Source organism: Ranitomeya imitator, chromosome 6 (genome assembly GCF_032444005.1).
Source record: "Ranitomeya imitator isolate aRanImi1 chromosome 6, aRanImi1.pri, whole genome shotgun sequence".
NCBI lineage: Eukaryota > Metazoa > Chordata > Amphibia > Anura > Dendrobatidae > Ranitomeya > Ranitomeya imitator.
In genome coordinates, this window is record NC_091287.1 from 181,076,057 (window position 1) to 181,093,357 (window position 17,301).

At 44.3% G+C, this 17,301-nt stretch overlaps 1 protein-coding gene across 1 annotated transcript in view; it reads left to right on the forward strand.

The window, feature by feature from the left end:
- Nucleotides 1-17,301, forward strand: part of PKD1L1 (polycystin 1 like 1, transient receptor potential channel interacting) — a 528,440-nt gene that overhangs the window by 303,106 nt on the left and 208,033 nt on the right. The window contains exon 39 of the mRNA XM_069732261.1: nt 13,516-13,639. Within this exon, the coding sequence (XP_069588362.1) occupies nt 13,516-13,639 (124 nt within the window). The remainder of the gene's footprint in view (nt 1-13,515; nt 13,640-17,301) is intronic.

A 17,301-nucleotide genomic window follows, 5' to 3' on the forward strand; every position in this document is an offset into this window, starting at 1 on the left:
CAATGTCCTTTTGTGGCTTACCTTCCCTGTGAAGTGTGTCAATGACTGCCTTCTGGACATCTGTCAAGTTAGCATTCTTCCCCGTGATTCTGGAGCCTACTGAAACAGATTAAGGGACCTTTTTAAATGCTTAGGAAGCCTTTACAGGTGTTTTTTTGTTAATTATAATAATTTGCTGAGATAATGACATTTAGATTTTCATTAGCTGTAAGCCATAATCATCAACATTAATAGAAATAAACACTTGAAATAGATCACTCTGTTTGTAATGACTCTATATAATATATGAGATTCACTTTTTGTATTGAAAAATTTAAATATATTAACTTTTGATGATATTCCAATCTTGTGAGAAGCACCTGTAAGAGTCTTGCCAGGGAATACTTTCACCTTGTGTTAAGAAATATGCCTAATTTTCTTATTAACCACCGTGGGGTGTTGACGATCAACAACAAATTCTTTAAACTAAAAGGAACTGCATGTGGCCCTCCTTATCTACTGGCAGAAATACAGTAACCGGGGACCGCAATGACCCATTATTCACCCTATCCAATTTTTCTAACAACTCCCGCACACTCCTTAACAAACTGCCAATACTACCCCATTCCAACTCCAAAGCACCTACATTATTCCCACTAAAAGCAGTACCCAAGGACCCGAGGCATGGCTAAAATCCACCCCAGGAGAAACTAAATTAGATGAGGACACACATAATATTCTCACGGGGCTGTTTTGGTGCACAGAACCATCCAGCCGAAAAAAACGGATTCAGGACGATCGATCTCAGGGATGACAGGGACTAGATATTCCTCAGCATCTCAGTCATGGACCACCAGGAAGCGGACAGCTTTAAACAAAACAATTCAGATGCAGTTGAAGTTCAGACTTTCAGCTTTCATTTGAGGGTATCCACATTAAAATTGGGTGAAGGGTTTAGGAGTTTCAGCTCCTTAACATGTGCCACCCTGTTTTTAAAGGGACCAAAAGTAATTGGACAATTGACTCCAAGGCTATTTCATGGACAATCCCTTCATTATGTCATTCTCAATTAAGCAGATAAAAGGCCTGGAGTTGATTTGAGATGTGATGCTTGCATTTGGAAGGTTTTGCTGTGAAGTAAACATGCGGTCAAAGGAGCTCTCCATGCAGGTGAAACAAGCCATCCTTAAGCTGCGAAAACAGAAAAAACCCATCCGAGAAATTGCTACAGTATTAGAAGTGGCAAAATCTACAGTTTGGTACATCATGAGAAAGAAAAAAAGCACTGGTGAACTCATCAATGCAAAAAGACTTGGGCGCCCACGGAAGACAACATTGGTGGATGATCACAGAATAATTTCCATGGTGAAGAGAAACTGCTTCACAACAGCCAACCAAGTGAACAACACTCTCCAGGAGGTCGGCGTATCAATATCCAAATCTACCATAAAGAGAAGACTGCATGAAAGTAAATACAAAGGGTTCACTGCACGGTGCAAGCCACTCATAAGCATCAAGAATAAAAAGGCTAGACTGGACTTTGCTAAAAACATCTTTAAAAAGCCAGCACAGTTCTGGAAGAACATTCTTTGGACAGAAGAAACCAAGACCAACCTCTACCAGAATGATGGAAAGAGAATAGTATGGTGAAGGCATGGTACAGCTCATGATCCAAAGTATACCACATCATCTGTAAAACACGGCGGAGGTAGTGTGATGGCTTGGGCATGCATGGCTGCCAGTGGCACTGGGTCACTAGTGTTTATTGATGATGTGACACAGGACAGAAGCAGCCGAATGAATTCTGAGTTATTCAGAGCCATACTGTGTGCTCCGATCCAGCCAAATGCAGCAAAACTGATTGGTCGTCGTTTCATACTACAGATGGACAATGACCTAAAACATAAAGCCAAAGCAACCCAGGGGTTTATTATAGCAAAGAAGTGGAATATTCTTGAATGGCCAAGTCAGTCACCTGATCTCAACCCAATTGAGCATGTATTTCACTTGTTAAAGACTAAACTTCAGACAGAAAGGCCCACAAACAAACAGCAACTGAAAACCACTGCAGTGAAGGCCTGGCAGAGCATCAAAAAGGAGGAAACACAGCGTCTGGTGATGTCCATGAGTTTAAGGCTTCAGCCAGTCATTGACAACAAAGGGTTTTCAACCAAGTACTAAAAATGAACATTTTATTTAAAATTTTGAATCTGTCCAATTACTTTTCATCCCATTAAAAACAGGGTGGCACATGTTAGGGAGCTGAAATTCCTAAACCCTTCATCTAATTTTAATGTGGATACCCTCAAATGAAAGCTGAAAGTCTGAACTTCAACTGCATCTGAATTGTTTTGTTTAAAATTCATTGTGATAATGTCTATGATCAAAATTAGAAAAATGTTGTCTCTGTCCAAATATATATGGACCTAACTGTATGTAACACAATTTTTGTTCCTAGCTTCCAAGTGTAATATTTCAACTGTTTATGTTTAAAGACTATGGAAAAACTACTACATTTCAGCACAAACTTTGATTTTATGACCACAGACCATAAAAATGTGATATTTATTGTGCCAAAAAAAGGAAATTATTATATTTTCGTTCATGCAGTCTGATAAAAAAAACACTTGAATGGTAAATAGACAAAGACAGCAAAAAAGATCACTCAAAAAGGTTCAGAAATGAGTAGTTTTTCTAGATTTGTTAGTGTACTGCAAATCGTTTTCTCGAAGAAGCCCCCAAATGTAGTCCCCCATCATCTTTTCGTTATTCTGTCCCTGGTAACGACGTTCAAAGTCCAATATAGCTTGATGAAAGCGCTCGCCTTGCTCCTCTGAGTAAGCTCCCATGTTTTCCTTGAACTTGTTAAGATGAGCGTCAAGGATATGGACTTTGAGAGACATTCTGCATCCCATTATGGCGTAATTCATTATGAGAGTCTGAACCAACTGCACATAGTTTTCAGCCTTGTGATTACTCAGGAAGCCATGAACCACTGCAACAAAACTGTTCCAAGCCTCTTTCCCCGTCCTGTTCAGCAGCTTGGCGAACTCGTCACATTCTATGAACTTCTTGATCTGCGGTCCAACGAAGATACCAGCCTTGACCTTTGCCTCGGACAGTTTTGGAGAGAGATCTTGGAGGTACTTGAAAGCTGCTGACTCCTTGTCAAGAGCCGTGACAAATTGCTTGATGAGGCCTAACTTGATGTGCAGTGGTGCCATCACCAACTTCAGAGGTTCTATCAGCGGCTCCCACTTGACTTTGCTCTTCCCCACAGAGAACTCAGTCTGCTGTGGCCAGTCCTACTAGCGCCTTAGTGTCACGACTGTCCCAGAGGTAAAGGAAACAAGTAAATTTTGTGAAACCGCCCTGAAGGCCCATCAGGAATGACACCATTTTGAAGTCTCCAATGACCTCCCATCCTTAGTTGTCATACTTCAAGGCACTCAGCAACATCTTGACGCTGGTGTAGTCCTCTTTGAGATACACAGAGTGAGCCATAGGGAGAGACGGGTAGTTGTTTCCGTTGAGAAGCAGCACGGCTTTGAGGCTCCAAGATGAACTGACTATATATAGGTGCCATTCACTCGGGTTACAAGTGATACCTATAGCCTCAAAAAGACCGGCCACATTGTTGCAGAAGCACAACCCATCTTCTCGACTGAAAAAGTTGGAAAATCTTTGGTGACGCTTTCTCTGATCTGTGACGTGCACGCTTCGATCCAACAAGTTCCACTGCTTTAGCCTGCATGTCAGAAGCTCAGCATTAGACTTGGTAAGTTGAAGGTCTCTGATCAGATCATTGACATCTTTCTGGTTTGGAAAGTATGGCCTTCTCTCCTTAACCGCATCTGTGAAAACGTAATCTTGATCTCCAATATCTTCTTCGCTGTCTGACTTGCAGCTTTTTCCTGAAGATGGCTGATCAAAGCAAATCTTGCCTTGTGCAGGCGTGTACTATGGAGGACAGAGAATGAACTTCAATCCAATATTGCAGCCAGCATGCAGCCAGCGGGTAAGGAAAGGGTGAATCAAACACCCGAAAACCCCGCCCATATGACCCAAAACTGGTCCCGCCAAATTCAGGTGACAGGTTCCCTTTGAAAGGTGTCCAAAAGCTGATAAACTGCTCACAAGACACAAGAAACACATGGAAAAGTCACAACTATATATAGTCATGCGAAAAGAAAAGAGGTGGAAGAGTAAAAGGAGGAGGAGACACAGATATAGGTATGTCATGCCCTTCTAAAATCAAGAAAGGCTGTAGTAAAAATCTGAACTCATTCTACCAACACCCAGACGTCTTGATAAAAAAATAAATATCTTTAGGTAGAATGGCGGTGGGTTCATTCAGAACACTTTTCTTAGAAGACGTAGTGGTACCCCCATTGGGAGTTGTGCCAAAAAATGAACCCAATGCATTCAGATTAATCCACCATTTGTCATATCCAAGGGGCAGGTCAGTAAACGACAACATCGACACGGAACCAAGTACAGTACTATGTACAGTACCTCCTTTGACGTGGCAATCAGGCGGGTCAAGAAGTTGGTAAGGGGCACCCTAATGGCCAAAACAGACATTGAGGGGGCGTTCCGGTTACTACCTGTACCTCCGAATAGTGTCCTCCCATTGGGCTGCTTCTGTGAAGGAGCATACTACATAGATCGCTGTTTGCCCATGGGGTGCTCCATATCCTGCTCACTATTTGAGGCGTTTGGTTGCTTCCATGAATGTGTCGTCATGGACGTTTGTAAGGCGGCACATATTATCCATTACCTCGACGACTTCTTATGCCTGGGCCCAAAAGATTCGCCACAGTGTGAAAACACGCGGTAGTCCACCTGTGAGAAGGAGAGAGCTGGAGGGAGAGTGGACACCCCAGAGCCGAGGGGTTAGATTGAGAAAGAAAGAAGGCGGTGTAGCTTGCTTCATGGGTGGGGTACGCTGCTGAGTAGCAGAAATTGCTACTAGGCCCAAAAGGATTTCCTGCGCCAAATGCCGTTAAAAGATAGTACTTAGGTAAACAGGCGGTGTAGCTTGCTTCATGGGTAGGGTACGCTGCTGAGTTGCACCAAATTCTACTAGGCCCAAAATTATTTCCTGGGCTAGATGCCGTTAAAAAATAGTACTTAGGTAAACAGGCGGTGGGTGGCTGGGCTATTCTGCTGACTAGCAGACACTGAAGCTTTGGAGCAGACCTCTGAATCCCAGGCCATAGTATGAGGAAACAACTCTGCAGACGACCCCACCCACCTGGAATTGACGATGGCAACGTCATGTAAAACGCAGCAAGTAGACTAAATAAGAGTCTCCATTTTTTCCAAAAATTCGGCCACAGACACCACTTAAGTGCCATCAATTTCACCAGAGTTTTTTAAAACAGTTGGTGAGGTGATTTTCAAAAATCATCAAGCTTTTTGTCTCCCCAAGATGACACAGGGGTAGAAAAGTCCTTGCGGATCCAGGATTTGTTCATCTTGATGAACGTTAGTCTGTCTACATTGTCACTGGACAGCCGCGTGCGCTTATCTGTCAGCACACCACCAGCAGCGCTGAACACATGTTCAGAGAGAACGCTGGCTGCGGGGCACAACAAGATCTCCAAGGCATGAGTGGCGAGCTCTGGCCATTTTTCAAGATTGGAAGCCCAAAATGAGCAAGGGTCCAGTTCCACAGTCATGGCATCGATGTTAACTTGGAGATACTCTTGTACCATCCTCTCTAACCGTTGGCTGTGCGTCAGACTTCTTGTCTCCTGTGGCCTTGCAAAGGATGGTCTAAAAAAATCTTGAAACGATTGGAAAAAATTGCTGTTACCAACAGATATGATGTTACTGTTACGGTTTGAGTGATGACTCGATAGTCCCATGGTTGGCAAGTTAGAACTCAGAGATTCACTACATGCACCACTGGTGTTTTGTGGAAAAGCAGATGTTAGATTCTGTAACAGTCTCTGCTGATACTCCTGCATGCGTGAATCCCTTTCTAAGGCAGGAATTATTTCGCCAAATTTGCTTTTGCACCGGGGATCTAAGAGTGTGGCAACCCAGTAGTCGGCATTACTTCGGATTCTGACAATCCGAGGGTCATGTTGCAGGTAGTGCAGCAAGAAGGCACTCATGTGTTTTGCGCATCCAGGAGGACCAAGTCCTTGTTGTCTTGGTGGTGGCGAGGTGAGAATCATGCTTCCTTCGTCAGCCCTCTCCCAACCTCGCACAACAGAAATTTAATCAAGGTCTCCCTCATCTGATGAGTCTAAAATGCCCAGCGCCAGTTCATCCTCCACTTCTTCCTCGCCTCCTGCACATTCCTCAACAGTTTGGCTGTTACCATGCGCCCTCGGTAATCCCTCTCCCCCAGCCTCCAATGCAGGCCGCCTTGGTGCTGCCAACCTTCTTGACCTTGGAGATATGATCCCTTCCACATACGACTCCTCCTGTTCCTCCTCCTCCTCCTGTTGTTCCACCACCTGACTCCGAACACTGTGTAAGGTATGCTCCAGCATGTAAATTACCGGAATGGTAATGCTGATAATGGCATCGTCATCACTAAACATCTTCGTCGCTATTTCAAAACTGTGCAGAAGGGTGCATAGGTCCCTGATCTGAGACCACTCCTGCAGCATAATTTGCCCCACCTCTTGATCTCATTGGCCCAGGCTATACGTCATAACATCTTCTGTGGAGATGCAAATCATCGAGCTGCGGGAGGCCCAACTATTTCTGTAGAGATGCAAGTCATCGAACTGTGGGATGCGAACAGCGGAAGTGAGCACACAGCGACTGTGCCCTCTGCAGAAGCCCATCTAGTCCGGGATAGTGGGATAAAAATTGCCGGACAACCAGGTTCAAAATGTGAGTCATACAAGGCACGTGTGTGACATTGCCCCGGCGAAGGGCCGCACCCAGGTTTGCAGCATTGTCACACACAGCCTTCCCTGGCTGCAGGTTGAGTGGAGACAACCATTGATGGAACTCGGTCTCCAGAGCTGACCACAACTCCTCAGCTGTGTGACTCACATTTCCCAGACATTTCAATGTAAACACTGCCTGATGCCCTTGAGCCCTGGTGACAGCATAGTGAGGAGGTGTGCAGGATTCCTTCTGCGCAGTTACAACGCGGGTGGCATTACCAGACAGGCTTTGGGTGCAGGTGGAGGACCGAGAGGAGGTTGAGGAGGCAGAAACAGTGGAGGAACTTCTAGATACAGAGGATCGACGAGCAACTCGTGGCGACAGTAAGACTCAGCAGCCCCTTCTCCTGATGTCGCCGTAGTTACCCAGTGCCCAGTCACCGACATGTAACGCCCCTGTCCATGTCTCCTAGTCCAAGTGTCTGTGGTGAAATGCACCCTGTCACACACAGAGTTTCTCAAGGAAGCGGTGATGTTGTGTGTGACATGCTGGTTTAGCGCAGGCACAGCTTTCTTTGAGAAGTAGTGGTGACTGGGCATCTGGTACTGGGGCACTGCGACGGACATATATTCTCGAAAATCCTCTGTGTCCACCAGGCGGAAAGGCAGCATTTCTGTAGCCAACAGCTTGCAGATGGAAAAATTCAACCTCTTCGCTTTGTCATGGCTAGGAGGAAATGGTCTTTTACTTGTCCACATCTGAGGGACTGAGGGCTGGCTGCCGTGCTTAGACGGAGTTGAGTAGGGTGTCCCCGGCAAACTGCTGGTCTGTGAGGAAGGTGAATGCGGAAAAGTTATGCTGCCTTGATCAAAATGTGGTGTCGATGTCGGAGAGCGCTCAACACCAGCAGGTGTTTCCACTTGCAAATGTCCTGACGACCTGCCAATCACACTGGCTGTTGCGGGTAAAGAGGTGGAAGGTCTGCATCCAAAACCATGTGCGACTGCTGTTCCCACAGTCACAGAGGATGAAGTGGACGTGCATGCACTTGATGGGGCAGACGGTGGTTGACCCGGCCCACTAGGCCGCATTGTAGCACAGTGAGCTTCCCACTGCAACTTATGCCTCATATCCATGTGACGGTTCATGTATGAAGTACTCAAGCTAGTGATTTTTTGGTCTCTACTGAGATTTTGTTAACAAATCTTACAGACAACATGAGTTGGGTCATCCTTTGCGATGTCAAAAAATGCTCAGGCTATGCAAGGCTTAGAGCCCGTGCGACCTGAAGAGCCACCACGACTTCTGGTCTGAGGCACAGTTGGGGTTGAGGATGCAGTTGTTGACGTGCTTCCAATACTCCGTCTGTGTCCAGGAAGGTGCACCGTTACCTTGTCGTCAGACTCGTCACTAGCATCCTCCTCCACCTCCTCTGCTGACCTCATGGACTGGCGGACTGGGAGTTGACAGTAAGTGGGGTCAACAACCTCGTCATCATCATCCTGTGTGTTCTCACACCCGTCGTCCTCAGAGTCAACCTCTTACTGCCCCGACCGAAAAGTCAAGTTTTCGTTCCAATCAGGTATCTCAGTCTCATCATCTTCCTCATTGTCTCCACCTACAGGAGTTACAGTTTGGGAACAAGGGTCTACATTATGCTCAGAACCTTCGTCATCTGGGTCTGTATCCGACTCACAAAGATTCTGGGCATCAGTGCAGATCATTTCCTCGTCTGGATTCACAGAAGCTCTGGAGCAGACCTCTGATTCCCAGGCTATAGTGTTAGGGCTAGCGGAACGCACCAAATAATAAGACAGATAGAGTAAGGTGCGTTTGCAGCCCGGGGTCCACCGTGCAGAGATGGGACCTGCTGCCAAGTAATGACGGACTATATGGCGGTACAATGTGAATACACACACGGGTTAACTTCACCCTGTGTGAAGGAAGCGAACCCTGTTGCTTCACAGGGCCACGGTACCGCACCAAGAGCGCAAGCAAGGAGTCTTGGAACTCGATCCAAAGACACAGGATTTGAGTTCATATAGACCTCATGCACTCGACACCACAACTGGGGTATCAGAGTGACAGAAATAATAATAATAAAGATGCACGAGAGTGCGTGCGGTGCCGCACTGGCGGACGCCACTAACCACCCAGACTTGGGTCAGGAAAGCGCTGTGAAAGCACACGGCGCCGCACTGGCGGTCACAGCAATAAGACGCTGTATTGTGTGTTACGTGCTGATGGCTAAGTCGGGCGCTAGATAGCAATCATCCACCTTTCGCGAGCAGTCATACAATAGGGAGGGGATTTTAAAGAACAACTTTCACTCACAACACACACACGTTTACAAATGTACACTAGTGCATGGCCGTGTGGTCATGCGAAGCTTATATAGCTGCAGCACATTCAGGACCTTCCAATAGAGGGCCGATGGGAAGCTGCCACAGAAGTTTAGCACCTTCAAGACCTTCCTGGTGGACCAATGGGAACCGCTGCAGCATCTGAGCATGTGACCCTCGATCTCCAACGGGAGATCTCACCCTGGGCATGCTCAGAAGGGAAAAAGCAGGACTTAGTCCCAAAAGCGTCTGCTCGCCGCTGCCCAGCACTGGCTTCAATGGCAGAAGCAGGAAAAGCAGCAGTAATCCTATGCACAGAGTGAGACTGAGCAAGATGCTGGGAACGACGTCTCCGCTGAGTAGACTCCATTGCGGCTGGAGAAGAATGGGAGACCGCAGCAGAGATGGTTCGAGATTCCCCCTGTGCAGAGGCGGGAACTCGACGCCTAACATATAGTATGCGTAAACAGCTCTACAGACTCAACCATGTGTGTTACCCCATGCTCAGACGGGCAGCTGGAGACTTGGGAGCTGTGAGAAAGCAAGTGCGATTGGGGTGACAACTCTGAGGACTGGAGTAGCTGTGATGTTGAAGTTGATATGGAGGAGAGCCCACTTGAACGAGCACTTGATATCCATTCAATCACCTGCTGTTTTTGTGCCTCATCTGGAATTTTTGGCGATGCTTGTAGCGATGGTCGTAAGAAAGGGATCATATCAGATTGTCCACGAAAAGAAGTAGGCATCTTACTTTGGCTGGAAGATGGTCTTTCTTCTGCAGATGTTACTGTTGCTTTACCACCTACCCCACAGATACAATCTTTTTTTCCCTTTCCAACACGCCTATTCCCCTTTCCACCACCAACAGGCCTTTTGCCACTCATTTTAATGCTTAACTAATTGGCAACTCTGTATCTGTAGTTGTTGGCACAACAACCGATGGATGAAAACCGAGCAGAACTGAGTGGCCAAACTGTGGTACTAGGCCCAAAACTAATAACTGGATTAGATGCAGAGAAAATTGAGATACACAGGCGGTGTAGTTAGTTTCACAGGCGGGCTACTCTGCTGACGTGCAGACACTGGTCCTAGGCCCAAAACTAATAACTGGATTAGATGCAGTGAAAATTGAGATACACAGGCGGTATAGTATGTTTCACAGGCAGGCTACTCTGCTGACGTGTAGACACTGCTCTTAGGGCCTAAACTATTAACTGGGTTAGATGCAGTAAAAATAGAGATACACAGGCGGTGTAGTTAGTTTCACAGGCAGGCTACTCTGCTGACGTGCAGACACTGCTCCTAGGCCCTAGACTATTAACTGGATTAGATGCAGTGAAAATTGAGATACACAGGCGGTGTAGTTAGTTTCACAGGCGGGCTACTCTTCTGACGTGCAGACACTGCTCCTAAGCCCTAAACTATTAACTGTATTAGATGCAGTGAAAATAGAGATACACAGGCGGTGTAGTTAGTTTCACAGGCGGGCTACTCTGCTGACATGCAGACACTGCTCCTAGGCCCAAAACTAATAACTGGATTAGATGCAGTGAAAATTGAGATACACAGGCTGTGTAGTTAGTTTCACTGGTGGGCTACTCTGCTGATGTGCAGACACTGCTCCTAGGCCCAAAACTATTAACTGGGTTAGATGCAGTAAAAATTGAGATACACAGGCGGTGTAGCTAGCTTCACAGGCGGGCTACTCAGATGACTATCAGAAAATGCTACTAGCCCAAAAGGATTGGCTGAGCTAGATTACACCAAATGCTGTGACAAACACTTGCACAGCACTAGCATAGACCTGCCTGGCAAACAGTGCTATAAACTGCTGTAACCTACCCTGAAAAGGGCTGATATTACAACCTGTCCTGACTCCTCCCAACTCCCTAAACCTATCTCTCTGACAATTCGCGCCAAAAAAAACTCTTAGTCTGTATAGCGCCCACAGCAGCAGCGGTGCTGTCTAACACTAAGCTGCAGCAGTGAGGAAATGGTGGCAACGGGGCAAATGGCTGGTTCTTATAGGGCAAGGAGGACATGTGACATACACAGCCAATGACACATGCTCTTGCTTGTGTGCATCACATACACATTGCTGTGTGTGTGCACACTGCTGATAGGCTGAGAGACTGCACCGCCCCACTGTAAATGCGGGAAAGAAAAAAAAAATGGAGATCGGCGTTATTTCAGCACAGATCTTTCCCACGCCCCTCCCCTCCCCCCGCCCACTATACACTGAAACAGTCTATTAACAATGATAAACAGTTTTAATGTGCAAATCAAGTTAGGCTTTTGGTGAACGAACAGTTATAGAACAGAAACTCGAACAGCCGAATTTTAAGCAAATTGTTCGGGTTCGTCGAACCACTCGAACACCGCCCAAAACAGCTCGAATTTGAAATTGGCGAACAGTTCGACTCGAACACCGCTCATCTCTACTCTTGATGCCATCTAAAACAAATAATTGCTCTTTAACTACGATTCGTTATTCTCTTACTCAGCAATAACGTAAACCGTAATGTTGGTTCGAGTCACCTGTGCTTTAATACTTGTATGACTACTATTGAACAGTCCGAGAACGTTCTTGAAAGTTCTAAAAGTTTGTAGAAAATTCTAGATAATTCCGGAAAATTGTAGAAACCTCTGCACAATTCTAGAATTCTAGCAGTTCAACAATATTCTAGAAGACTACTCAGTATTGAATACGAATCAAGAATTTTTCCAAAATCAGACAAATTTCAATATTTCATTGTCCTGATCAAAGAAGCAAAGTTTTTGTGGAACAACCGCTATTTTCTATTTGTTTTAGGCATAACGGGTAAGGAAAACACACTTTGTACCCAGGAACAAAAAAATAAATAAAAATTTGTTATATAGTGAATCTGATCATGCTCACCCATACAAGTCTATGGGTGCACAGAGTCAACGAAAAAGATGAATAAATTAAAGGGAACCTGTTACCCCCCCAGGGCAATTTTAAGGAAAAGAGCCACCTTCAGCAGGACTAAGGCTGCATTCTGTGAAGGTGGCTCTTATGTTTAACACCCCTAGGAATGCTGAATTAATCAGTTTTATGACATTTGGCGCCATACCTCTATTGAGTGAGGGAGGTATGATTTCTCCCTGACTCAAGCACCTCGTAGCTATCCATCATCCCACCAGGTGCTGCCTCCTCTCTGCCATGATGTCACCAGCGCCTTTGTGTTGCTGAGGCCGCAGATCCCGCTCTGCAGTGTGTTATGATGTATTCACACTGCGGGGCTGGGAATCTGGGACCTGCGCAGTGGAGCGGGTCACTGTGCTCCATTGAAGATAGTGCCGAAGTCTCGACAGGTTCCCTTTAAGTTCTCCACTTTCTTCGCACCAGTGCTGCGATTCTCTCATGCGTCAGAATTGGGTCACACTAAGGTGATCAAATTCTGATAGCGTTTGAGCTCAATGTCATTAGCATAATCCGCCCAATTCTCTCACATGATACAAGCAATGGCTGTGTGACCCCAGACTTATTGACAGACTACTACACTCATCATCACTGCTTACATTGAACAATGCATACTGTCTGCTGTATCTTTCCATTGTTTTATAACTTTCCCTGTTTCTATTCCTGAGATGTGAGCTCTATTTCACTAAAGCACTATACAGATTCACCCTAAAATATCTGCTGCATTAGTTGCCGTGCCTTTTCTACAGGCTATGGTTGGCTGTGCTATAGCATGGGATGAGATAACTGCAAGGCATTATGGGAAATCTTACAACCTGAGGACATTTCAGCTTTCTCTGGCAGATACAATTTTTCCTTTGTGTAAAATGGTGGCTGGCATTTTTTAGGCGATTCACAAATTGTTTGAATTTGCAAGGTCCAATGATTTTCTTAAAATTTGTTATGAATTTTTTTAGCTTGAAATTGATTTGCTCATCACTAATAATAAAGTTGCCCAGCTTTGTGATTATAGCGGAATTCTGACAGTCACTCAAGCATACATAGAACCTTTTTTTCTCTCCAAAGGTAAGCTGCTGCCCTAAGACTGCATCTATTCATTGTGTCTACTGTGTGTTTAAAAAAACAAAAAAACCAAAATGACACTGCATACAAAATGTATCACTAAGCAAAGTATGAATTTAGCCTTAGGGTCCAGTAGCTGCTTATTTATCTTTCCCTTTCGAAATAGACAAGCATGGTGGAATCACATCATTATTCGATGAAAAAAAAGTTAGCATATAACCAACAAGTGTATGACCGCACTAAAATTTAATAATGTCTGATTTTATTACTTTCCATTTGATGTGTTATTTCTTTATTTGAGAGCACAATTTCTTATATGCTTCCCTTTAGGAATGCTAAACAACCATTTAGTGAAATCAGAACAGAAAACCAATGGTGGAATTATTGCTTTAGTGTATTACTTGATGGTCTATATGGGAATAAATGGTATAATGCAGAGGTTTCACATAATGAGGTAAATATCTGTATCTGCTAGTCTCTTCCACCTAGCAAAGAACTTGTTTGTTTGTTGTTAGTATCTATGGATGAAAATTCTTCTCTTGCCTCCTGTACAGTACAGTAAGGGTATGTGCACACATTGCAGATTTGCATGTGGAATTTTCTGCCCAGATTATGCATCTCTTGGCAGAAAACGCAGTTAAAAATCCACGCGTTTTTGATGCGTTTTTTATGCGGATGTTCCTGCTTTTTTGTCAGCTAAATAAAGATATATTATTTAACAAAAAAAAAAAAGAATTGTGATGTAATTTCCTTGTCCAACCTCTTCTTTTACATACTCCATTGACGAATAATGTTTACACACAGAATAGATCTATAGATTCATAGATAGATCTATAGATAGATAGACAGATAGATCTATAGATAGATAGATCTATAGATACATAGATCTATAGATACATAGATAGATCTATAGATAGATAGAGTTATAGATAGATAGATAGATAGATAGATAGATAGATAGATAGATACTGTATGTGGCGACATTTCGATCCTGGATGCAGACCTTTCTCAAGGCTTGAGAAAGGTCTGCAACCAGGACCGAAATGTTACCACATGGGCCAATAAAGAGCATCTTATTATTGCCTTATGGAGTGCAGTTTCAGATTTTTTTTTACTTTACTTCTAAGGTTTGGTATATGCCTATGAGACTCTGCACCCAGTTTTCTGCTGTGCTTAAATTTCTTTTTTCTGATTATATCTATAGATAGATAGATAGATAGATAGATATATCTATAGATAGATAGATCTATAGAGAGATAATACCAATCCCTATGTTTAGTAATAAACATAATAAAATGGTACATAAAGAGTTAAATAAAGACACACACACACACACACAAACACACACAAAATCTGCTTTAGGCCGGGGTCATACTTGCGAGAAACTCACATGAGTCTCGCACCTCAGTACCCGACACTGCCGTTGTCACTCGGACTGGAGCGTTCAGCTGCATAGAAATACATGCAGCCGCACACTCAGGTCCTGAGTCCCGGTGGCATTGCCGGGTATTGAGGTGCGAGACTGTGAGTTTCTCGCAAGTGTGACCCAGGCCTTAAACGCAATATCTGTTTAATTAAAAAAATTGAAAAAAATGGCATGGGCTCCTGGGCAATTTTCTGTGCCAGAGAGGGAAAGCCAGCAACTGGGGGCAGATGTTTATAGCCTGGGAAAGGGGTTAATACCATGGATCTTCCCAGGCTATGAATATTAGCCCACGACTGTATATTTAGCCTTTACTGGCTATTAAAATAAGGGGACCCTCAAAAAAATAACAATGTAATGATGCGGGGTCCCCCTATAATTAATAGCCAGAAAATGCTATGCAGACAGCTGTGGACTGATATTCATAGCCTAAGAAGGGACCATAGATATTGCCCTCACTGCTACAAATACCAGCTCACGGCCACCCCAGAAATGGGGCATCTCTAAGATGTGCCAATTCCGGCACTTAGCCTCCCTCTTCCCACTGCCCTGTTGCAGTGGCATATGAGGTAATATTTGTGGGGTTGATGTCACCTTTGTATTGTAAGGTGACCTCAAGCCGGCTTAGTAATGAAGAGGTGTCAATAAGACACCTATCCATTACTAATCCTATAGTTGTTAAAGAGTTAAATAAAGACACAGCCAGAATAAAGTATTTTAATTAAATAAAATATTAAACACATCATCGCTGCTTACATTGAACAATGCATACTGTCTGTTGTATCTTTCCATTGTTTTATAACTTTCTCTCCCTGTTTCTATTCCTGATATGTGAGCTCTATTTCATTAAAGCACTATACAGATTCAGATACAGATCCCTAAAATGTCTGCTGCATTACTTGCCGTGGCTTTATTACAGCATGAATGAACTTAGGTGACCTCTCTCCTGGCTGTGGAGGGATACACTGCGGAGGATTACCTCCGCTCAGTGCATCGCCCTAGAGTAGGGTTGAGCGAAACGGATCGTTCATTTTCAAAAGTCGCTGACTTTTGGCAAAGTCGGGTTTCATGAAACCCGACCCGATCCCTGTGTGGGGTCGGCCATGCGGTACGCAACTTTCGCGCCAAAGTCGCGTTTCGTATGACGCGCTTGGCGCCATTTTTTCAGCCAATGAAGGAGCGTGGGCAGAGTGATGACATAGGTCTTAGGGGCGTGGACGCCTATCGTCATCTTGTCGCTTGTGCGCTGTAGCGATTTGAAATGTGTAACACCAGCTTTTCTGTTCAGGGACGGAGGGGGGGAGGTTGGGAGAGAGAGAGAGAGAGAGAGACCTGACTCGACCCTAAAAAAGTAAAAGTCGCTCAACCCTACCGGAGAGCCTTGTAGAACAGTGACTGAGTTCTACACAGGAGATCGTCATGGGACAGTCGTTATTAAATGGAGTACATCGGAACAGGAAGTATACTGTTGGTTTATTATTTTATTTTATTACAGGAGAACGAGGACATCGGCGACCAGGTGTTTGGTGAGTATGTACTGTATGTTTTGTTTTTTTTACTGTTGAACTGTTACAGTCTTCCTCCTCCCGGTCTGCAGCGTTTCTCGCATGCAATTCCGCAGCAAAACCGTGGATTTGACTGAAGCAATGGAAGTCAATGGGTGCAGAAATGCAGCAGATCCACAAAAACAATTGATATGCTGAGGAAAATTAAACACTGCAGATCCGCACTTTTTTTCCGCAGCATGGGCACACCAAGTCTCAATTTCCCATTGACTAACATTGCTTGTGCACTTCACAGTGGATTTGATGCAATTCCGCGTGTCCCAAAACGCTGCGGAAATGCATCAAAATCCGCAATGTGTGCACATAGCCTTAATAGTGAACAAGCCATAATCCTAATAGGCTAATTACGGTCTGAAACCTTGGTCAAAGTTATCTGAGCGCACAAATTTACAAGGGTGCCCAAACTTTTGCATTGGACCAGCTTCCTTTTTGTAATTTTTAAAATGTAAAAAATTACAATAAATATGTTTTTTGACTAAAATGCAAAGGAAGTGTGTCATCTTTAACGTTAGCTCTTTTAAAGATCATTTCATTTTCAACTTGCTTAGCTGTTCACAATAATGGTAATTTTGACCAGGGGTGTCCAAACTTTTACATGCCACTGTAGAAGCAGTAAAAGCAAATGGCCCAATGGGCTAATTTAAATATGTAATAGCAAAGAATAAAAACCCTGAATAATACAGATAATAATTAGTGATGAGTGAGTTAGTGGAGTTTTCCAGAGTATGCTCGGGTGTTCTCCGAGTATTTGGGTGTGCTAATAAATTTAGTTTGTGTCGCCACAGCTGCATGATTTGCGGCTGCTAGACAGCCTGAAAACATGCAGGGATTGGCTGTTTGTTAGGAAATCCCCACATGTATTCAGACTGTCTAGCAGCCGCAAATCATACAGCTGCGGCGACACAAACTAAATTTATTAGCACACCCAAATACTTGGAGAACACCTGAGCATGCATGGGAGAACTCGAGTAACGAGCACACTCGCTCATCACTAATAATAATAATAATGTATGATGCCAACAAAAACACAGTATGATGACCCATCATACAGTATAATGGGCCCCACATAGTCCTACATACAATTTAATGGCCCCATATTGTTCTCACGGCAGTATAATAGGTCCTGCA